Source organism: Poecilia reticulata, chromosome 7 (genome assembly GCF_904066995.2).
Source record: "Poecilia reticulata chromosome 7, P_reticulata-male-v2, whole genome shotgun sequence".
Classification (NCBI taxonomy): Eukaryota; Metazoa; Chordata; class Actinopteri; order Cyprinodontiformes; family Poeciliidae; genus Poecilia; species Poecilia reticulata.
This window is the reverse complement of record NC_088836.1, coordinates 28,730,878-28,754,455: the sequence shown is the minus strand read 5'-3', so window position 1 is coordinate 28,754,455 and position 23,578 is coordinate 28,730,878. Positions and strand designations below refer to the sequence as shown.

Below are 23,578 nucleotides of genomic sequence, written 5' to 3'. Positions count from 1 at the left end.
GATGTCTCGCACTCTTTTTTCATTGGCACAGAGTTAGTTTTCATTATATTAACATTTATACGATTATTTACAAATTGTTGAACTCAAATGCACCATTACTTTGTTTTGGAATGCTTTACCGGAAGTGGTAGCGCCGAATACGAGCGGTTACATAATTCATTAGAACAGCGTTAGCGGCTAACCAGTTCAACTGATCGACCTGGGAAATTATCTGGAAATCGACACCGTTTTTTTTCCTTCTTCCTCTTATGTGTCTTTTTTTGTTGACGTGGACAGAACTGCACTACACTTTTTAGAGGGTTTGTGTCGGAGGACTACTTAACTCCGGGATCGCAGAGTAACATCTTGACTGACTTACCGCAGGTCTGTGTAACTATCAAACATCAACGCTAGCTAGCTGCTGATGTGCTTCCAGTCTTCCGTTGAAAGTCACTTTTACTATTATTGCAAATGGCATTTTAATGCCAGGTGGATATTTGGGACTATTTGCTGACAGAGAAGGCGCTAATGACCACGATTGTACTTCACTTACGGGTGAAAGCAATTCGAACTGCGTGTTACAAAATAGTAAAACCTGAACTGCTTCTACCTGTCTCTTTTTGTGCTTGTTTATTACTGCAGTACTATATGAACAACAGGAGGACCAGTTTAAGTTTTGACCTTGTGAATTGGGCTGAAAACCCGTCACATCTCGAATGTTCAAAATCAATTATTGATTGTAAATTAGATTACGAACAAGACATTAAAGGCTAGCTTACAACCTTACACTGTCGGAGTGTTTAGGTTTTAAAATTTATTTTCACTTTTGGTTTTTTTGTTTGTTTGTTTGTTTTGTTTAAGCTTTTTTTCTGTCACACAAAGAGTCTGAATAAGGGTTTCACAAGTGGGATTTTCCAGTGGGCGTGTTGAGGTTCAGAAAACTCCGAGCAGACGTGAATGCGGCATTAAAGTTGAGGCAACAGTTTGATCAATGATGAATGTACAATCTACAAAAATGAAATTATATAAATAACTATTTTATGAAAATCTGAACACTAACTGTGTAAATCACCATAAGAATAGTAATAATCATGGATTGCTGTGATGAACAACATGACTAAAAGATTTAAGGAAACATAAACCAAAAAGAAAACTTTAAAAAAAGTGGCTTTTTTGAATGTGTTAAAGCATTTACAGTTTTACAGCCGTAGATTTTGAATTGAATTGGATATGAATTCTTTTCCAGCTTTCTGAGGGAAAATAATAATAAAAAAACACAAAAAAACTGAATTAATAAAATTTCAATGTCCATCTGCAACTAGACAGACATTTTAGTACTTATAAGGTGTTTAATAATCTGTCCTGCTCCTACTCCTGAACTCTTTTATATCGTAAACGACTGTGAAAATGAACTGTTTATTGATTAAATTTTGGGAAAATGGTTGTCCGCAGTTAAGAGTGATGCCAGCCTGCCTAACATTTTGATTTACAATTTACTTGGACTCTGAATTCAAATTAACTCACAGGAGGAAGGGTTTTGAAATAAAAGCAAGTTTTTTCATTGTTGTTGTTTTCTTTTATATATATTGATCTGGAAGAAAAGGGATATTTGTTTTAGGGCTGTCACTATGAGTTTAGTTATTGATTATTCTGACAACTAACCAGATAAATGCAGATGTGCATCCTTCCAATGTCTGAAATACACAAAACATGCAAATAAACAAATAATTAAACTTTTTAAAGTAAGAAAATAAACATTTTATTGCCTAAAACACTTAATCATTTGTAACAAAGGATGCATCTGTAGCAGAAAAAATACTTCTAAGGTGAAAATGTAAGCCCCTTTTTTTATTTGCATTAATAATAGAGTTCAAGGCTGATCTGTTGACTATCTTTGGATTAATTGGATAGCGAAAGTTGTTTGCTATCTTTTTACAGCATTTGAATGTGGTGAACCTAAAACCAGTCCAGTTTAGGAGATCTAGGTAGAACATGTCGAGATTTTTTTTCTGGTAAAAGCAGCAAAACTTTATATTTGTCCAGTTTTGGCCTAATTACTGCTCTGAGTGTGATGTTCTTTCAGCAAATGGCCCTTTTTGAGTTTGTAAGCTCCAATAAACAATTATTCAGCTACTAAATTAGTTGACAATAATTTCAGTAACTGATTAATCACAATTATTCCATTTAACTCAGTTTATTTACATTTTTGAGGCATGTCTAGAGATGACTCTACTTTTTTCTAAAAACTACATATTTTTTGTATAATTTCTCAAAGCTGATCTGGTTGATTTTTTTTTTTTGCTTTCGTGTGTTTCCAGAAGCGATCATGGCTGTTTGCCGAGATCTGTGGTCCAGGAACCTCCTGGCTCTCTCTCTGCTCTTCTACTTCCTGCTGACCTTGGATGTACATGCGCGTCCGGCCAACATGTCATCCTCCAAGGATAAGTCTCCGGCCACTAAGGACGAGAACGAGATCCTTCCACCGGACCACCTGAACGGGTTAAAGATGGAAATGGATGGCCACCTCAACAAGGACTTCCACCAGGAAGTGTTCCTGGGAAAAGACATGGAAGAGTTTGAAGAGGATTCGGAGCCGAGGCGGAACAGGAAGAAGCTCATTGAAATTTTTGCCAAGTAAGAAATGTCTTCCTGCCACTCTGTAGACAGCTTGGAGTCTCTGCATTTCTGAGCTAGGCGAGATAAGATCAGGTTTGCTGCAACGCTGAAGGTCAGGGCTGAAACCGCTAAATATTTCAACACTGAAACAGAAAAGTATCCTTTACTGTCCCTCATGGGGTGAATCAGCAATGGAAGCTGAAAGATAACGAATGAGATAAAAACAGCAGAAAGGTCAGTTATGCAGCATAAAAACTGCAATACAGCCACAAAATGCTGCAACGAATCTAGTTAAGGATGTGTTGCAATATTAGAATACAGCAGAAATACTGTGGTTTTGTAAATGCAGAGTCACAGTTCTGCTCACTTCAGGCCTCCTTTACGTTACATGGAGAAAAATTTAAAGGGCAAGCTCAGTAACCACACACGTACGTCTGCATTCCTGGTAAACCTGCTGCGTTGGTACACCTTTAATTAACGTGGCAACTTGGAAACAAAAAAAGCTTTAGAACTTTCTCTTAAATTCAGCTGAAATCAGTCTAGCAAAGATAGAAAAAAAAAAAGACACATTTTTGAAGCGTGATGACATCTCGAATCTAAATGGATTCCATGGATTTCTAACAGATGACACCATTAAATGAGATTTGTGCATTTTAGCTGAAGCAAGAATTGTTTTGTTAGGAGTCCAACAACGACCTTCTAATAACTGCTAGCCTTTCAGACCTCTACAGTGTGAGTTGTTTTCTCAGTGTGTGTGTTACACGTCTGCAGAACTGACACAGTTGAGTGATGAAATCTTGAACCAAAGAAACTTTAGTTTAGGTCCGGTATTCTCAAGAAATACTAATACTAAATACTCCTGCTGGCCTCTTTTGAGGACAATTATTTGGATTTCTCAAATTGTAAAAATCTAAATTGAACTATTCCTAGGGATTTTGATGATGGCATTTGACAAAATGCGATGTTTGTTACATGTCTCATAAATGCTCGTGTTCTGTTTTTATCATGTAGAGCACTTTGTTGAGCACTTTGTGGAGCCTTGTTGATGAAATGTGTTGAACAAATAAACTTTGTTCAGCACAAAGCATCTTCAAAAAGCCTCTTAGGCTGTAAGAGAAATCCTAATATGACAAAATGTTCGGAGTTGTGAGGAGAACTTTTAGTGAATTTAAGAGTGTCTTAAACAGGGAAGACGGTGGAACGACCAACAGAAAGAAGAGATATAAAACAGATAGGCACTGCTCCTCTGTCTTGCTTGGTTTTCATGTCTTTTAAATTTTTATGTTGTCCATTTTGACAGAATAAACAGGTTTATACAAGCAGGCAAACACAGTTGATTGCTGACAGTGGAGCGTCCGCATTACCGTCAAATATTTGAGGTAGTAAAAATGAGCAGCATGGCAAGAAACGGCGACAAATTGCAATAATGATGGTGATGCAAAAAGGAGGGCTGCAACTAATTCGATTTTTTTCTGATGATTAAAGAATATGAACCCTGCAAAGTTTTATTTATCTGACTACGACTGGATAATAAATCAATAACAATATATATTGATATAGACACATGATGACATCAGCAGAATATTCACTGAACTCTGATCCAGAACCACACGGCATTCTGGGAGATGTAGACAGAGGAAAACGTTAGTTGCTCAACCTCTTATGTCCAGGTTGGTGGCGTTAACTCACTCACTCTTTGGTTACCTAGCAACTCACTCACTCTTTGGTTCCCTAGCAACTCACTCACTCTTTGGTTACTTAGCAACAAACTTTTGAGTAACTGGCACAGCAGCAGCAGTTTAAGGTTTCGCCGCTGTGCCTCATAACTGCTTAAAAATAAACAGTGTGGAGTGAAAACTGGATGAAACAGCAAAGGTCACGCCACCAGTTTGGCAGTATTTGTCTTATACCTCTGACCCAGGAAGGGCATCCTAGTTGATCCCATTGTTGCTATATATATATATATATATATATATATATATAATTTTTTTTACAAGCTTGAAAAAGCTTAGCAAACTTGACTGACTTAAGATTTTTCTTTTGTGAATTCCCTGGTTCCAGAGTCGACGTCAACAAGGACCGGAGTGTGAGTGCCAAGGAGATGCAGAACTGGATCGTGGAGAAGACGAAGGAGCACTTCAAGGAGGCCATGGAGGAGAACAAGAACAGTTTCCGGGCCGTTGATCCAGATGGGGACGGTGAGAATCTCAGATTGATAAATATTTTAAATGTATTCAAGAGCTAAATAGTTGTTTGCTTTTGCTGTTTTTAGGTTACGTAACATGGAACGAGTACAAAGTCAAGTTCCTGGCCAGCAAAGGTTTTAATGAAACAGAGGTTACTGATAAAATAAAGAAGAAGGAAGAGCTGAAGCTGGATGAAGAAAGTAAGTGGATTTAATGCTTTGGTGTTAAATGACGAAAGGCTTTAAATCTTTGTTTCTGTAAACTGTTTTTCTTGTTTTTATCCCTGCAGCTCAGGAGGTGTTGGAGAGCCTAAAGGACCGCTGGTTTCAAGCCGATAATCCTCCTGCTGACCAGCGGCTGGACGAAGAAGAGTTCCTCTCCTTCCTCCACCCTGAGCACAGCAAAGGCATGCTCAGATACATGGTGAAGGAAATAGTGCGAGACTTGGGTACGTTAACATTTTCTAAATCTCTGTTGCGTAAAGCTGCTAGCAGCCATCATCGGAGCTAACACTGATGGGGAAATTAAATGTAAAAGGCTGATTTGTTTTGGTACCAAGGAATCAGACTTGCTGCAATCTTTAAAAATATTTAATGTTTTTAGCTGTTTTATTTTTTGACTTTGGGTGCTGATTGGCTGTGGTGCTGCAATTAAAGGACTGACTGGTTCAGTTTCTATAAATAAATCAAGTTCAAATATTGAGTTAAGATGTTTAAATGCTCTCTGGTTTTAGTAATTATTGTATAACGAAGAGCAATTTAAGCTGGAGATGCAACGATCTGATATTAATATCTATATCGTCCCAAGATCGGAAAAAAATCTAGCTCAGATGTCAGTGACAATGTGCAGATCTATTCAGTCTAGTTCTATGAGTTATGCTCTGAGCGATGTTGTGTTTTATTAGATATTTTACAGTATATTTAAAATTCCTATTTACACTTTCTGAACCATTTGAAAGGTTTGTTGCAATTTATTTTTACGTGTTTGACCAACTTAGTCAAGCTATTGTTTTTGTTTTTGTCAGTTCAGCTGTTTTTCTGTATCGGATCGGCATCGGCCGATACTGAACCTCAGATATTGGAATCAGAAGTGAACCCACTGAATCAGTGCATCCCTGATTTAAACTATGCTGAGTGTAATTTAAAGGTGTCCTGTGTTTCTCCTGCAGACCAGGACAGAGACTGGAAGCTGACCCTGTCGGAGTTCATCTCTTTACCTGTGGGCACCGTGGAGAACCAGCAGGGGCAGGACATCGACGACGACTGGGTCAAAGAGAGGAAGAAGGAGTTTGAGGAAGTCATCGACTCGGACCGCGATGGCATCGTAACCATGAATGAGCTGGAGGTGAGAACTCACACTAGCGCTTTAACATTATCTTCCACTAATAACTACCGTGTTTCCCCGATAGTAAGACACCCCCGATTGTAAGACGTATGAGGGGTTTCAGGGGGGTCGGCTAATATAAGCCGTACCCCGAAAGTAAGACTTTCAGGGAAACACGGGGGTATTGCCGCCTCCCTCTCATCTAGCTGCGCGCCGCCTCCTGCCCACGTCCGCACCGTCCCCCTCTCCATACGTCACCGTGCCGTCCCCTGCACTTCCTTTTATAAAACTGTTTTGTGGCGAATACAATACTGTTCAGGTTGTTAATAAATGTTAATTTTATGGTTAAAACAAAAAATTCGACAATTTTTTTCCAATATAAGACATACCCCGAAAGTAAGACATAGTGGGGCTTTTGGGGATAAAAACAAAGTAAGACACTGTCTTACTTTCGGGGAAACACGGTATGTTGCTTTAGTACTTTAGTATTGGTGCAATTAATGTTTGTTACTAATGTTTCAGGGTTAGCATAACTATAATTTTAGGTCATGGTGGTCACCACTGACAATGTTTTCAAAATTCCTTTCCTATAATTTAGCTGAAATAGCTCAAAATTTAAAACTGGTGTTCTAAATGTTCCCGTCTCTGTCTCCCAGGAGTACATGGACCCGATGAACGAGCACAACGCTCTGAACGAGGCTAAGCAGATGATCGCCGTTGCAGACGAGAACCAGAACCACCGCTTGGAGCTGGAAGAAATCCTGAGGTACAGCGAATACTTCACCGGCAGCAAGCTCATGGATTACGCCAGAAATGTGCACGAGGAATTCTGAGCACAAAGCTTACAGACGCCTTCAGACGTGTACACACACACACACACACACACACACACACACACACACACACACACACACACACACACCTCCTAAATCTGATTCAGGGACAAGTCTGGATCTGTTGTTTGTTTAATCCCATCACTGGCTTTTTTCCCCCAAACATTGAAAGTTAACACGATGTACTTTCCGTGCATCATCAGACGGTAATTTGGGGATTTTGACTTCTCCGAATAAATTTCTTAAATTGTGAAATGTGTGTATATGATGAGTTTTAGCCCAGATGGTTCTGTTTGTGTTGGCTGGTGCAGCCATTTCGCCAGCATGTCTGTATACAGTGTAAATATTGACATTTGTTGCATAGCCATATGTTTGTTGGCGAGAACAGAGCTACTCAGATGTAATATAGACAGTTGGTCTCATTGCGCTGAGTTTTTTTCTAAAATTGATTTCTGATGCTCTTCTGTAAGTGTCACAGTAGGAATAATTTGGATTGATTGAAAACATGTTAATGTTTCTTAAAGCGGCATCAGTAAAATATATATATGTATATATATATATCTATGTGAATAGATGTATACATATATGTATCACATAGATCTTCATTCAAACTAGCAAATTACAAAAAGAATTAAAGAAATTAATATATTGAGTGGTTGTTACTTTCATGAACAGAAAAATAAATTGCATCTGAATGCAACATGTCTATTTTCTTCTATAATAATTAAAGCTCTGACTTTTCTAACAGCAGCTTAACTTCTTTATACTTTTATTCATGTGGATGAAGACAAATTTTATTTATTGAACTGTTTAATTTTGAATGTTTTAATTCCTTGCACTTATTTACTTTGGGTGTCCTTGTGTTGGTTCCTCATAATTATTCTGGTTTGTGTGAAATTCTCTTCGTTTTTTTTAATTTTTGTTTATTTTTAAATGCATGAAGAAAAAAAAAAGATCCACATGGAGGGTTTGGGATCCTGCTGCTGGTTGTGCTGTCCCCGATTCAATTGTAAAATAAGATTTATAATGACGGAATGTTTCGGCTTTTTAAAATGTACAACAAATAAACATTTATCAACCAAAATACAACTGAATATTTTAACGGCTTTATTTTCTTTGTGTAAAGAAGCATCTGTAATTAAGTAAAACTGCTAAAAAGAAAAGGTTTAGAAATCTGTATTAATCCTGTAGTTAACATGTTAAGTTAAAATTTGCTGCATTTTTTAAATGAAATTTGAATATTTTATTCTATTATAAAACTAACATTCTAGATTTACTGTCTATACTCGGATACACACTTTCGTTAATGCCCTTTTGAAATCTCTGTTGCTTTTGTCAAAAATTTGTTCAACCTCAGAAATTTCCAAGTTTTTTTCTACATTTTAGCTCAAATCACTTTTTTTATAAATTCAATGCCCCTAATATGCCATAATAGATTCATACTTACTCCACATTTACATAAAATGTTTTGTAGAAACAAAATGCACAAACTTTCCAGTCTTCAGTTTAGTATGGAAATTAACTACCAATTAGAGAAAATTTGTTCAACTTGTTAAACTTTAATGTAGAAATGTAAAAATACACCAGTGCAGATCTGCAGCAGACACATCTTAGTGGCTAAAGATGACAGTCACAGGTAAGATATTTACTGCTTATAACACTCAGCAGAACCTCGCTTTAAAGAAAAAAATGTGGAACCGTTTCTTTAAGTATAAAATCACAGAGACAGATTTATATTTTTGAGATTTTATTGCATACATACAGGTCCAAGTTCACTGTGTTTCTCTCTAATGTTGCACATTAATGTACGAACATCCATCACATGAACAAACTGATGCTTTGCTATGAAACAGCAACATCTGAACATTAATTTATCTTTTAGCTAATTGTCATCGTCAGGTTTGCGTCAAATCAAATCCAGTCGTTTTTTCCCCACGGACTTCTACCCGATTAAGACGTTTGGACAGTTTACTTCACAGACACCACTTCACAAAACAAAAACAAACATCTTTTCCAAAAAAAACAAACACTTGTGATGTATAAATTTCTAATCTGACTGAAGAACCGGTTACAAACTTCTGCTGAGATCTACTCCCATAATGTGTCCTCTATGGGATGTTTAAGTCCTGAATTCGTCCACAACACACTGCATCTTTCACTACAATTAACCTTTGACCCCAAAGGTTGTATTCAGTCACATATAAAACACTGACACATCAGTACACAGCACGGTATGTTAACCTTTTTTTTTGTTTTCGATTAAAAGTTAAAATACATACACACTACATTCATTACTTGAACATCTTAATCCAACTTACCACAATGTGCAGACGTTACATAGTTAAATAAAAAAGGGGAACTGCCCTTATAAGGCAGCTGAGTTTGGGAATAAAATACTGTAAAAAGAAAAAAAAAAACAAAGCAGCATCAGTTTCTCTACTACATACGCCTCTTACTCAATGAAATGTTGCAACTCAGGATGTTGGGTGACTTTCGGTTGGGCTGTGCCGCTCGTCACAGTGATGCAGCAGAAATAAAGTGGAGCAGATTAAAATAAAAATGGAGCCATGTTTAAAATAAGAGTTAGAAACGAGGTCTGTGCTCGTCTCCAGCCCCAGTTTGGTTATGGTTGAGTGCTGCTGTAGTCGTCACAGGTATGGGGGGAACTGGTTCAGCTTTCTCTGGTAAGCAGCACTGGAACGGTGGAAAGGCTGGGGTTGAGGGTTGCTGTACTGTCCAGCTGCAGGCCCACCGAGGGCCAAACCCGCGTTCTTCTGCAGCAGAGCCAGGGAGGAGTAGGCGCCGCTCGGCCTGCTGCCCTGCATTTGGTCCACGGCCTGGGACACGGAGGCCAGGGCGGCCGAGGCCGGGTAGGTGTACAGGTTCGGCGTGGAGCTGAAAAGGGCGGCGTCTTGAAGGCGGTAGGAGGAGTGAGAGGAAACGGGCGGCGGGTAGGTGGGCTGACGGCGTAGGGAGCCGCCGCTTCCTGTGTGACTGTGGGAAGACGGCATCACGGACTGCTGCACCTGAAATTCATAACGAGCTGATTTAGATGGGAAGCTGCTGCTCTCAGTAGGCCTCTCACAATAAGCAACACATAAATTAAAAACGAGCTCAATGATTTCCAATTCTATGATTTGATTTATTTGTATGATTTATTGTTAATTTTTTTCTTTCGCTCTTTCTACCAAGAACTAGATGACAAATGTAATGTTTGTTACTGGTTTCTCAAGTGGTGACTATATTGATTTTATTTTCAAAGTGCTTTTTATGACCTAAAGCACTTTGAACTGCCTTGTTGCTGAAATGTGCTACACAAATAAAGCTTCTGTCTGGTGCTTTGGTTTCAATGATCCCTTTCTGTGAAAGACAGTTTTGTTCACAGCGACTTTATAATCCATTTTACTTGTTGCTTCTTATTTGGGGTATTTAAAATATCTTCCAGGTCAGGTGTTAAAATTTATTTCGAAATTAAAGTTTATTGCTCTTTGAGAGGTTGTGCTTGCGTTATCAATACACGTCTTGAAAATGGTCCTAAAACAAGCATGCTGTTTATCGCAGTAACTTCTAGGACAAATGGATGACATTTTGTTAGTGAAAAAATGTAAAAACCTTTTTTCCTTTTTAAGATTATGCTCTACCTTGTAGCACATAAAATCCCTCCAAAATATTTTACTTAACATGGCAAAGTTTGGGGGTGTTGTATATCAGTGTTATTCAACCTTTTTTGAGCCAAGGTACATTGTTTTAATTGAAAAAATCTCGAGGCACACCACCAACCAAAAATGTAAACAAAGATACTTGGTAGCCGCCTATATTACATATACAGTCATTCTTATCAAAGTGTCTTGATTAGGAATCAAATAAACACAAAAATTTATTTTTATCATATTTTACATTTCTTATTTCAGATTGCACTTAACATGTCCATTTCAAAAATGCATGAATGTAGTAACATTCACGCATCACTAATTCTCTGTTTTAATGTAAAATGCTCTGTACCTACTGCCATCTAGTGGTAATAAAATTACAATTTTGTAATTACATTACAAAATTACCCCGCTAGTCACTACTACAGCAAAGACACTCAAAGATGGCATTATTTGCCGATAATTAATTCGTTTTCAAAAAATCTTTTAAGACCAATTACCGTATTTTCCGGACTATGAGCGCACCATATTATAAACTGTACCTTCAAATTTCCACGGCACACCTGACGATCACTCACGGTACACTAGTGTGCCGCGGCACAGTGGTTGAAAAACACTGGTGTATATTTTTGTAATTGGTGGCAATGGTATTGCTGCTACCTGACTGAGGTTAAGAGGTTGAGCTCTGCTGGACGCCGCGCGCTGATGCCGATCGGTGCTGGAATCTCCTGATCGGCATGACGACTGAGCCGACGCCTTCTTGGACTTAGCGGAGGCGCCGACTGCAGGATCTATTGGTGCAGAGCCAGAGAGGAAACTGAGAGTCTGGGCAATATGGCTTATAAATAAAATCTTTTTTATACCAGAGGATCTGATTTTAATCAATTTTCTTCAATCAAAAATATTTTCAACATTGGCTTTTATTTCAATCATCCTTTGTGTGAGTTATGAGATAGAGTACAAGACCAGGCTGTTTATTTATGACAATATGGTCACAACATTAGCAGAAAAAAGACAGAATTTTATCAGGAAAAACATTTTAAATAAGAAAAACGTGATGCGACATCAGTTTGTGTGAAACAGACTCAGTTGTTTGCATAATCATTTCAAAGTCCTTCTACGGATAATAATTTGATGATACCAATTTCAAACATTAAGTATTTCTATTAAGTATCATTTCCAAAAATTTCCAAGACTTAAAATAAAGGGTGTATTCTAAATAAATAACAGAAATGTGAGGGTGAACTGCACCTGGGGCTGCTGCCGGCTTGGTGGCTGCGCTCTCAGCAGGCTGAGGCTTCACAGAGGGCATGACGACGGCCAGAGACTTGGAGGGCTGGGAGTTGGTCTCAGGGCTCAGAGGGCTGCTGGTGCTGGACGAGTCGGAGTCCTGGGAGTCGTGCACCGTCACACAGCTGATCACGTTTGTTCTCTGGCTCGTTCCGGAGCTGCAAGAGCGAAGCACCATTTACAGGATTCGTACATTTTTCTCGCAGGAGAACTCGAGCACTTTTCAAGCATTTTGAAGGCAAGTTTTCTAACTTTTCCAGCACCAACACTTTGGATATTAAAACAATAAAAATGGTGTTTGACATTCTACAGCAGAATAAACTAAAACATTACAAAATTGTATGCTATGAAAAATTTAAACACAGATTTAGCAAACAATTCCCTAATTTCAATAACTTTGTTTAAAGCTTAAAATATAAAACAAACTTTATTTTAGTTACACAGATCAGTAGGTTATTAGGAGTAATAAATATTCTTTACATTGAAGCACTCCTAACAAATCATGCTGAATCAAATTAGCTTTCTTCTCAAATGTTTAAACACAATATGCAAAGAAAGTCAAAGAAAAGAAATCTCTTAAAAATCAATGCGTTATGTTTTAGGCTCTTGGCAAATAGAAATGATTTTGGTAATTTTAACTCACCTAAAAGAATAAAGGTTTGGCCTGATTTAACTTCAGTGAGAAGAAAAAATATATATTTTTGTTAGACTTACACAATAGTGTATTTGGGTCATTGTAAATAGAAAAAAACAAAAGTAGGAGTACATTTCTGCCAAAAAACTTAAATTTTGAGATTACTCCCAGAAATTTTCTAGAAATAAAACAAGGACATTTCTGAGCTTGAAATTTCTGAAAAAAAAAATAAAAAATTTTTTGCCAGAAATTTACTCTTTTTCTGTCTTCAATGGTCACAATATGCTGTTGTAGATGTATGATAATACCTGGTTTCAATCGTAAATAACATCGGCTTTTCACGACTTGGCTTTGGAGTCCTAAACTCAAAATAATCAAAATAACCAAAACTGACTCTGGTAAAACATTTATCTTGAAAAGCATATTTATGAAGGTTACGTCTCAAGTTCGGCTCACCAGGCAGCCATGACCTTCGTCTCGCCCTCGTCCTCCGAGTCGCTGTGGATGGTGATGATGCTGACGGCGGGACTCGGCGTGTCAGAGATGACGATGGGCTGAGACTGGTCACCGGGGAAAGAAGCACTGTGGACGACTGTGGAAGCCGAATGCAGCCTGCAGGGGAGGGAAGAGAGAGCGACGCGTTGTCAACAAGAAAACTTTTCGGATACAAGGACAAAAGCTGTTCTTGCTACCCAGAATGCAGCTGTTCTGTCCCTTCGACCTCTTTGATATTTTCTTGAAAAATCAGCTGCATAGAGTATAAACGTTGCCTGCATATGTTACACTTTTTAAAAAATATATGTTTTCAGACTGTGGGAGCCATAAAATCTTAAAGCATCAAAAATATTTGGAAAATTTTGTTTGTTTTGTTTAAAGCACTAAATTAATGGGTAAAGCACACTTCTACAGATCTTACACAAATCATGACTGAAAACATGGATATTTAGTTGCAAATGTGCTCCAAATTATTTATTAAAATGTAAATTTTAAAATTCCAAAAGGAATTTAAATGTCATTGTAACATGTGATTGCGTTCCAATGAGTCTTATTTGTCAGATTAAAAGAACCTTTCAGATTAATTACTAAGCAAGTCTGAAACCCATTTCTATTTTAAAAAACGGTGTGGGCATTTATCATCCTGTTTATCATGATAATTTACTTATGGCAAGAATTTTGATATATTGTCATCGTCATAAATCCCAATTAATGATGTTTAAAAAAACAAAAACGGTCCGGATTGTTATTTTTTCTATTTTCTCCACTGATCATCAATAAATACCAATATATTTGAATATATGACTAAATGCAGTTTCTGTGAGCAGCTCTTTATGAGACTCGTGTGTGATTGCTGTTTCACGCAGTCACAACCATACAGTTACCTAAAAAGGTAATAAACAGATTTTATTGTCGCTTTTATCGTCATGACAATAGCAGCACAAAATATTGTGATCAACTTTTAAACCGCCACTATTGGTCTCATGTAATATTCTTAAATGTTTTGTTTTTTTAATCTGTAAACAGAAAATCCTCATAATTGACAAATGAAAACATCCATCTGTGTGTAATTAATCTGTACCTACCAATAATATTCTTATTTATTGGTTGGGTATGTACATATTTGTGACCTTAAATCCAGTTATATTCTCATTCTACTCGGACTGGGTGAGATCGGACACCTGGCTCTGCTGTCTGCATGTCGGCCCTTTGACCTCTTGCCCTGTTGAGATCTGGCGTGAGCAGCCCCTGAACTGTGGTTCTGTACGCCGGCGTGTCGGCTGACTCCAGAGTCCTGCTGGCTGACGCCGTCGTACTGGTTACCGTGACGACCCCTGGGGGATAGGGGATAAAAAAACATGTATAAACAACTTAGAAACAACTTTTTTATAGACAAGTTGCATGTTATTGTTTAGAGCTGGAAAATTTGCGGCATGCGCACAACGCTGGAAGGTGAAAAGATGATTATTTCACTTTCCATTTTACTATTTTACGACTGCCGCAGCAGGACATTAGCAAAAATAAAAGTGGAGATTTAAGTATTACAATTAGAAGCAAAGCACTGCATCCCTTTTTCTTTTCTATATCACGGATGCATTTAAGATTTAGCATGGTTAACAGTCACTGTCGGTGAGAAGTTTTTTTGTGGGACTTTGTGCACGTGACGTCACGTTGCAACGTGTCTATAAGTGCTGGTACATCGCAGAGTCTTGAGCTGACCCTACCTCCACCCAGCAGCCTGTTGGCCGTCAGGCACTGGAGCGCCCACGGGCGAGTCGGGCACCACGGTCTGGCCCGGGTTGTGGATGGACATGCCGGGCATCTGCTGCCAGGTGGAAGGGATGAGGATCTGCTGCGTCCCGGCCGGCCAGCCCTGCTGTTCATTCACATGACAAAAAAACATTAAGTTAAACACTGAAGTTCACATCGGTTCTGGAAGGCCAGGGGACTTACCTGTGTCAGCATGCTGGGCTGGAGATGGAGAGACTGGGAGGACTGGTTCTGAGCGACCAGCGGTACTGAGCTCTCCATTCTTACTGGGTAACCAGAAGGCTTATTGGTGGTTTGGAGACCTAGGTGGAGAAAACAAGCATATCCCAGCATTTCTCACTTTCTTTTCTAAAACATAAATTACAAATGGCCTAAGATACTTTCAAAAAGTGGCTTTTGTTTCAGTCACCCTGTCTGAGTTGTACGAGGCAGTATTAGAGTCAGGCTACTAGACGTTTTGTGTACTTACAAGAATATAGTTATAAAAATAGCAGAATATATGAGCAAATTTTAAAAGGAGAACATCTTCAAATTGTGAGAAAAAAAACTTTTAGAGTTCCAAAGTGCATACAGAAGTTGTTAAAGAAACAAACTATGAATAAAAATATAAGTGGTTGTTTAAAAACTAAACGTTAGGATGAATATTAAAAACAGTTGTACTTCAGTTTTTAAGGTGTAGAACAGTTGTCTGAGGGATATAAACTGTGTCTTCACTTTTAATAAAAAATAATTTGCTAAACAAATTATTTTCGAACTAGAGTGCATTGGTGAAGAAAAAAACATTCAATCTTCAAACCCCAAATATTCTCTCACCCTGGATGGTCGGAGGGCAAACGATGAGCGTCTGCTGGAACGGTTCTGTCTGGGCGCAGAGCTGCGTGGGTCGGGTCTGCAGAGGGACGCTCTGCTGGGTCAGGCCCGGGATGTTGATGGTGGCCTGCTGGTAGAGACCCGGCTGATAGTTGAGCAGCGGGACGTTGCTGCTGAGGGACAGAGACTGTCCCCCTGTGGACGCCATCTGAGAGACACGACAGAAAAATGTTCTCAAACGTCAGCTGGAGCGGCACAGCAACAGAGAGAAATAAATATTACTGCCTACATGGATGAGGACAAAATAGCGCCTTGCAAAAGTATTCAGTTTCTAAACTTTTTCAGCACTAATCACATCAGCACTGCAAGATGGCGGTGGCAGCATGATGCTATGGGGAAGCTTTCCCGGTGAATGTGCAAGCGTTCTGCAAAACGTGGTTCTTAAAATAAAAAAAACAACTAAAAAAACAACTAATGTTTTTAAATAAAGACATAATAACAATAGCTGGTCTTAGTAGATGTTACATTTTTAAATTAAATAATTGTATTTAATTTTCACAACATAATTAAACTGCTACATATGTACTTCTCCTGTCATTAGGTTGGAAACTAATTTTCAGACATATCAACATCCCATTAAAAAATGGTTGATTAAAAATGACAAATTTCCTACGATAGATATTTATTAGAAACTATAAATTGTCTTGATTTAAGGTCATGTAACATTTCCGACTCTTCAGCTGCACTTCTAGGATTGTGGAAACAAAATGTCGTTACTGTGTGAGAACATGATGCAGATTAAAAGCGTGGACGTTCCCACCTGGTTGTGTTGGTTCAGCTGGCTGCTGAATGTGACGGTCAGGTTGGCGGCTGCGCTCGGAGTGCTGCTGCTGGCAAACATGTTCTTCCCGTTCTCAAATGCGCTGCATCTGCGTTTGCATATGTCCATGTTTTGGAAACAAGACTTCACACTGGCAAATGACAAGAAAAAAAATGAATAAATCGGCAAGCAAACCAAGCTAAATAAGTTTATAATCTATCCAGATTGATATATCTGTTTACTGTGAGCTGTGGGGGAAGTGCAGCAGGTGTGTCATGGTAACAAAAGGATGGTTCAGCGTCTTCATGGGCGTGATCCTCTTGTCTGCGTCGAGAGTAAGCATCTTTTTCAGCAGGTCAATGAACTCCCGTCTGTCGGCCTTCTCCGCCAGGATGTCTGTGCCCTCCAGGCTGGTCATGTTCACCTGCAGGAGAGTCAGTGTTTGTAAAATATCCCACAGCAATCGTGGCAACCCAAAACTCAATGACCATATCATATATTTACATTCATACCTGCATCATATCATCCAGGCAATTGAAAATGTATTTCCTTGCCTCCTTGGACTTGATGCCCATCTCTGCCTCGTGCTCAGCAGGTGTCTGCAGGGGAAAAAGAAGAACTCCTAAATATTGTAGACAAATCTAAACCGTACAGAAAAATCCCAGTGGAAGCACTGACTTTGAGTCTCCAGAGAGGGTAGCTCGAATCGGGGCCTCGGTTGAAAAAACGGCTCGTCTTGGTCCCTGCACTCAGCAGATACTCTGCTGGGAGACCCTGAGTCTGGGAAATATACCTGATCTGGAGAGAGAGCAGTGCAAGGAAGCTTTACACACATGCAGTCTCATTTTTTACATTAAAAGCTGCTCACACTGCAAAAACACAAAGACTTACAAGGTATTTTTGGTCTAATTTCAAGTGCTATTATCTTAGTACATTAATAGTTTGAGTGGCAAATATTTTCTCTTATAATATGGGAGAAAAGATTTCCACTCTTCCACTGGCAGAAAAAAATCTGCCAGTCGATCTAAAATCAATTTTAAGGAATTATTCACTTAAAACAAGCTCATATTTCTTGCTGAAAAGTTACATGTAAGTTTTTTTTAAATTATTTAAGAGTTTGTGTTTTTACAATGTACTTTTAAGTTAATTTATACTAAATATTATACTACAGAGAAACAAAATGTAAAACAACTGAGGTGACATAGGAAGGTTTTTTTAAAATGTAGAAGATGCTTGTGTGAAAAGTCTAAATGTCCTGTGAAAATATTTGTGCCCATTGAAGTTTTTCACATTTTGTTGCATTAAAACCACAAATTTTAACTGTGAAAAGTCAAGTTACAGCTATTAGTTGCCAAATGTCTGAGAAGTGTGGCGTGCATTGAATTTAGGCCCCTTTACTCTGATATCCTGGAAACAATCTGTCTTCAAAGGTCAAGTAACTAGTAAAAAGAAATCAACGAGGTGTAATTCAATCTCAGCACAAAAACAGCTGTTTTGCTACATTTGTTAAAGAATCTTACTGAAAAACAGCTTCATAAGAAACAGTGAAAAATACAGTTAAAGTTGGTTAACAGCATAAAACAATACGCTAGCATAATCAAGGGCAGTACTATTCCATACCTCAGGGGCATTAAATACAAATGCATGCAACAAAATGCTTTTAGAAACGCATGACAAGTTTTCCCCATATCAATTATGCTCTACTTTGTGTTTGTTTGTCATGCAAAATCACCCCAAGTACATAAAATGTGGAAATATTTCCAGGCTTAGTACATTTACACTGTGCAACTGACCCATTCAGATCTGCAGAACAAACAGTGCAAATTATGCAAATTTGTATAATTGTGCCTCTGTTTGCAGAGAAACCTATATTGATTTAAAGTGACAAGAGGCCCGAAAACAGACTCAACTTAACCTATTCAAGGAAGCATAATAGGTCAGTCATCTTTAATACAATTCCCTCTGTCGACAAAAAAACATCTATGAAGTCCAATTTTTTTCTGTTGATTATAAATTGATTTGGCCCAATCTTCCTCAGCCTGAATGATCTGAATGGGTCAGGAAGCACATGAAAACTCCTTTACAGTGCATACGACCTGGTCGTACTCTGATGCACCAGGATAAAGGGGCCATCCCAGGAACAGCTCAGCAATGACGCACCCCAAAGACCACATGTCGATCGCTTCGCAGAAAGGGAGACCTAGGATAATCTCTGGAGCTCTGCATATACACATTTACACCAAGTTATTCACACTCGGACTGAATTAACTCAGAACTTAAAAGAAACCTTTGCAGTGGATCAGATTCCTGACCTGTAATATCTGGACTGGAGGTAGGTGGAGCACACTGCTTTGGAAACGTGGCTGGCAGAGCCGAAATCGATCACCTTCACCCTGTACGGCTGCCTCAGAGGGTCAACCAGCATGATGTTCTCTGGTTTTAGGTCGGCGTGGATCAGGCCCAGGCTCTTCAGCTTCATCAGCGCCGTGGCGACCTGCTGCAGGATGGGCCGGATGCACTTCAGCATGAGAGGGCTGAACTTGCTGTGCTTCAGGAAGTCGTAGAGGTTCTGCTCCAGCATCTCGAACACCAGGCACGTGTGGTTCTTGTGTTGGAAACACTCGTACGAGCGGACGAAGTTGAACTCGTCGGCGTTCTCTGTGCTCAGTCTGCTGAGGATGCTCACCTGTCGGTGGAGGAAAGAGACTCATAGAAGGTCCTGACTACAAAATAATCACTATTTTATGAGAATATAGTCATGATATTAGCTTGAAAAGTCTAAAGATCAAGAGAAAAAAGTTGTTTAAATGAGAATAAAGCTCATGTCAAGATCTGACATAAGCAGCTCAGTCTGCGTGGTTCTTTCTTCAAAAAAGACAGTTGTCTGTTTCTATTTATTATCAGTTATGAAAGTATTGTCAGTCTGTTCAAACTGATAATAATTTTCATGTGAATGTGTAAAAGACTAATTACTTCTATTAAGCATTTTCTGTAAAACTTATACCAAAGTACAATGCTCAACAATCCTCATTTAAATTACTTGTTATATTCCATGTTGTAGTTCTAATAAAATTACTACTTCTTGCATTATTTCGATCGTATTCTATGACTTTATTCTCATAACTAAAATAAAAACATCATAGCCTGTACCTAATATGAAGTTTATCTGATTTAAAAGTCCAAATAAATAGAAGCTTTAAAACATGCTTGTGATGTTTTAATTATGCCCTTAGTGGGCTGACATCACTCATCCAATGAGAGCAGTGGTGGAAAAATCTAAATTTTCCAAAAATTAAATCTTCAAAACAAAAAATATTTGATAATCGATCCATCAACACTGCTAAATTTGAGATATTCAGCACAACAAACTCACCTCTATTTGCCCCTGTCGTGCATAAGACGGGTGGTTCTTCAGTATTTTAATGGCCACAATCTCGTTGGTGCCCCGCTTCCAGCATTTTGCCACCTGCCCAAAGGTGCCCCGCCCCAGGAACTCAAGCACCTCATAGCTGTTGGCCATGGAGCACAGGATCTCATGCTGGACCAACTGGTAATCGCCCTCGCTGTGGGAGTTGCTACTTTTGGTGGTGGAGGTGGAGTGAGCTATGGACTGAGCCGTGGTGGTTCCCCCTCCGCCGCCGGCACGGTTCGACGCCACTGGCGCCGAAAGCTCCTCTAGTATCTGTACGCTGTCGCTGCTGTCCACCTCCTCGCTCTTCCTCTTCAAGCTGTACTGCTTTTGGTAAAGCTCGCAGTGTTGGGAGGAGGACCCTGCATCCTTAATGTGCCGGCTGGAAGAGGTGGAAGAGGAAGAGGAGGAGGAGGAAGCAGGTCCACGAACGCTTCCTGTGCTGTCTGCAGCTCGCACCACCGTCTGCTCCCTGGAGCTGGCTGCAGAGGGATGGACCTGGTTGGAGTTGTACACCAGGTCAAAGTTAGAGCCGGAAGTGGAGGGGGCAGCTGCCTGCGAAGGGCTCTGCTGATAGTAGCCACTGTCCGCCAACCGGTTGGAGACATCCCAGGTGGGGTTCTCCACTTTGAGCCTCTTTGGCCGAGTGTAGGCGCTGGAGGAAACGGAGGGGGAGGAGAACACCTGGAGCTGCGAGGACATATCTGCAGATGGGATTGAGACAAAGTGGATACTTTAGAACAAACTCGGTTTAAATGTCAGAAAAAGGCCTGAATTACTGTATTTTTTATGAACTACAAGTACATTGAAAATACATCTAGCAGCAGGATAGCTACTGGCACAAGACCTTAGGAGTTTGTCCAGGGTTTGTACACTTTTTTCACAATAAAATTCAAGTACTTTCAACATTTTATCAAATGTTTCCAGCAGCACACTTTGGAGATAAAACCAATAGAAATGAACTAAAGGAGACAGTTTCAATTCACTATTATATGACATCATTTATTACTATTAATAATATATTGTTATACTATTCTGCATAGTAGGGACAAGGAAAAACAAAAATATTACAAAACTTTAAGTTTTAAGTATTATGCAAGTATTATGTTAATGCTAGCATAATACTTCATGTTCACTATTGAAAGCAAGCATTCTTATGTTAGCATTTTAGAATTTAAATGAGAGAAGGAAATGCTTATAGCATATAGTTTCCAATTATTATTGTTAGTGTAATAAATACAAATAAATGGAGTTATAATTCCTATTAGTAGCACTTTAGCTATTTCGACGTTTTAATGATGTAATGTTTTTTTTTTTATCTCTTTCTTTTTCTCACTGTTTATTTATGTTTTTATTTTAATTATGTAAAGCACTTTGAAATGCCTTGCTGCTGAAATGTGCCATACAAATAAAATTTGATTGATTGATTGATATTGATAACATAGTGGCCAAAGCTAACTTTAGCATAGCCCTGAACAGCCCTGAGTTTTGTATTCAATATGGCTGCCAGCCATGTGTATAGAATGTAGCACGGATTCCAGAGGTAAACTATTTATGTGGACTTCTGATGGTTGCTTTCTCATGCACATAGTAGTACTGTAAATATCAATTGGAAAGAATAATATTGTTATTGCTAATAGCAGGAAGCACCGAAACAAATGCCAAACCCCACTATTACCTGACTTGCAAGAAGAAATCTCTAAACCTGAATGAGTTCTAACAATTAAAAATTGTATAAAGGACTATAATCTGCTGGTTACATAGCAGATAGTGTTAGTTACTGTTAAATAACATAATGATTTGCCATTAAAATCACATCGACTAATACTAGGAATCCTTAAAATTGCATATAATGCCAATTATTGAGAGCTAAAATGCTGACAAGCACATATTAGTCGAAATACTTTAGACTTTCAGCATTGCAGACAGTGTTAGGTACTATTATCTAATAGGCTTGCATTAGGAAGTTCACGTTTCAAACTTATTTTCAAATTACATTAAACTTTGAATACCTCTAGTGCCGTACCGAACAATATATAAAGTGCTTTGTCACTCAAGTTAAATCAAATCTAGAAGTGTAATAACTTGAAGATTTTGCAAATGTCTGCACAGAATACCTGTTGTAATATTACTGCTGAAATATTTTGAGGGGATGTGGTTGATGAGAACATCTGAGCTGAGGCCCACGGAGTTAAAATTAGAAACATGTCCAACTAAAATACTGGTTTTCTAAGGTGTTGAACATAATGTGTCTTCAATTAAATGCAGACACATTATGTCACTTTGTCCTCCATCTTTCAATTGGTGTTTATGTAAATCATTCCTCTCCTAACTGCAAGATCAGGTTATGATGATTTTTTTTTCTGTTAATAGTTGTGAACTAACCAGAATAAAACTTTTGACTTACTACTGCATATCTAATATCCACGTTCTGGTTAACTGGTTAACGTTTCCATTTTAGTATATTGCTACTGTGAACTAGTCCACAGCATCCCTTTTAGACTTTATCATGCAGGGAATCTCCAGTTTCTTATATTGTTATGCTAACTTCCTGGATGTATGTTTTAATAAGCTACAGGCCATTTATATCAAAAGACACAAGAGTCATGCTCTGCAACACTCTGCATTTTTTGCCTCAGTAACCCACAAGGGACAAACCAAAAATATTTATTTATGTGCAATAATGCACATAAATAAATATTAAGTAAATGTTGCTATGCTCAAAGCAAATGTAAGTGTATATGAAAAGGTACTTACAAAGAAAAGAGATGCACACCAAAACATTGTGTCAAGTTCAACCAATATCACATGAACCTACACAAATTTCCGCCTCCAGTGTCTACTAAACCAGAATAACATAAAGCAAAAAGAGTGGATGACATTACCTGGATTTGTTGAACGAGCACTACGTCGCCAATCTGACATCTAAGGCCTCAACATCTTCCAGCCAGTCTGTGCACCGCTGCAGCGAATCAGCTGAGCCCTGCGCAGCGAGCGAACCGGGGACTAGCTAAGCTAATAACAGCCGGCTACGAGTCATATCTGACCCGAGTCCACAGGCGCATCGTGCATCCAGCGAGCAAAACCTCCCCGGTGACAGTGAAGATGTCACATATTTTTACGGTAAGCAGCGGAGCCTGGACCGAGCACCATCTTCACAAATCGTCGGCCTGCTTCCTGTCTTGTGGACGAAACCAACTGCAAGTCGCAATGGAAGTAACCAAAGATTGTCTATTTTAGCCATATCAGTCACTTCTTAGCGCTTGAACTTCATCGCAAAGTGAAGGGAGTAAAACTGCCAAAGATCGTCTATTGAGGTTATGCATCTTCCTCCTCTTTTCTTCAATCAAATCCCACATACAGCGAAAGCGTTTTGTTTATTTTCACAAGGTTTTTGTCCAACTAAATTTCGAACAAAAATTCAATATTTTTGCTTGAATTAATAATTTCTGAAATATAATTCAAATATTGTTTTTGTATATCATTATTCCCCTATTTTAATGGAGACTTGGAAAAATAATCAAACCAAATTCTGCCTCTTGTAAGACTTTTTAGGAATGTAATGTAAACGCCTGCCACTCTTTTTTGTTCCAATTTATTAAACAATTTATTAATTCATTTAAATTTAAGAAAATATTACAGAATTGATTAATTTTTTACTTACGTTTGAATTATCCAATTGGTTTCACAAATGTAATCACGTGTGTTTTGTTTTATTTATTTATTTTGAGATTTTGTTTATGGGATCTACTAGCCTTATTAG

The 23,578-nt window shown here is 38.6% G+C and overlaps 2 protein-coding genes across 3 annotated transcripts; one reads left to right on the top strand and one right to left on the bottom strand.

Moving 5' to 3' along the window:
• Nucleotides 1-145: 145 nt before the first annotated feature.
• On the top strand, nt 146-8,031 carry sdf4 (stromal cell derived factor 4). The gene is made up of 7 exons (XM_008414532.3): nt 146-363; nt 2,298-2,613; nt 4,657-4,793; nt 4,868-4,981; nt 5,071-5,229; nt 5,950-6,125; nt 6,761-8,031. The coding sequence occupies exons 2-7, from the start codon at nt 2,306-2,308 to the stop codon at nt 6,935-6,937; spliced, it is 1,071 nt and encodes a 356-aa protein (XP_008412754.1). The 5' UTR covers nt 146-363; nt 2,298-2,305; the 3' UTR covers nt 6,938-8,031.
• A 636-nt stretch (nt 8,032-8,667) lies between these two features.
• On the bottom strand, nt 8,668-23,051 carry hipk1a (homeodomain interacting protein kinase 1a). Of its 2 annotated transcripts, none has more exons than XM_008414531.3 (16): nt 22,701-23,051; nt 19,780-20,519; nt 18,719-19,092; nt 18,503-18,626; nt 17,085-17,204; nt 16,919-17,005; nt 16,649-16,830; nt 16,407-16,557; nt 15,590-15,794; nt 14,960-15,078; nt 14,731-14,879; nt 14,188-14,340; nt 12,968-13,123; nt 11,839-12,035; nt 11,248-11,378; nt 8,668-9,963 (listed from the first exon to the last, which is right to left on the bottom strand). In XM_008414531.3, exons 1-16 carry the CDS (start codon nt 22,738-22,740, stop codon nt 9,586-9,588), a joined length of 3,306 nt encoding a protein of 1,101 aa, XP_008412753.2. In that variant the 5' UTR covers nt 22,741-23,051; the 3' UTR covers nt 8,668-9,585. The 2 variants fall into 2 exon arrangements, with proteins under 2 accessions (XP_008412753.2, XP_008412752.2); XM_008414530.3 differs by having other exon boundaries at nt 14,731-14,882; nt 22,701-23,050.
• Nucleotides 23,052-23,578: the final 527 nt, after the last annotated feature.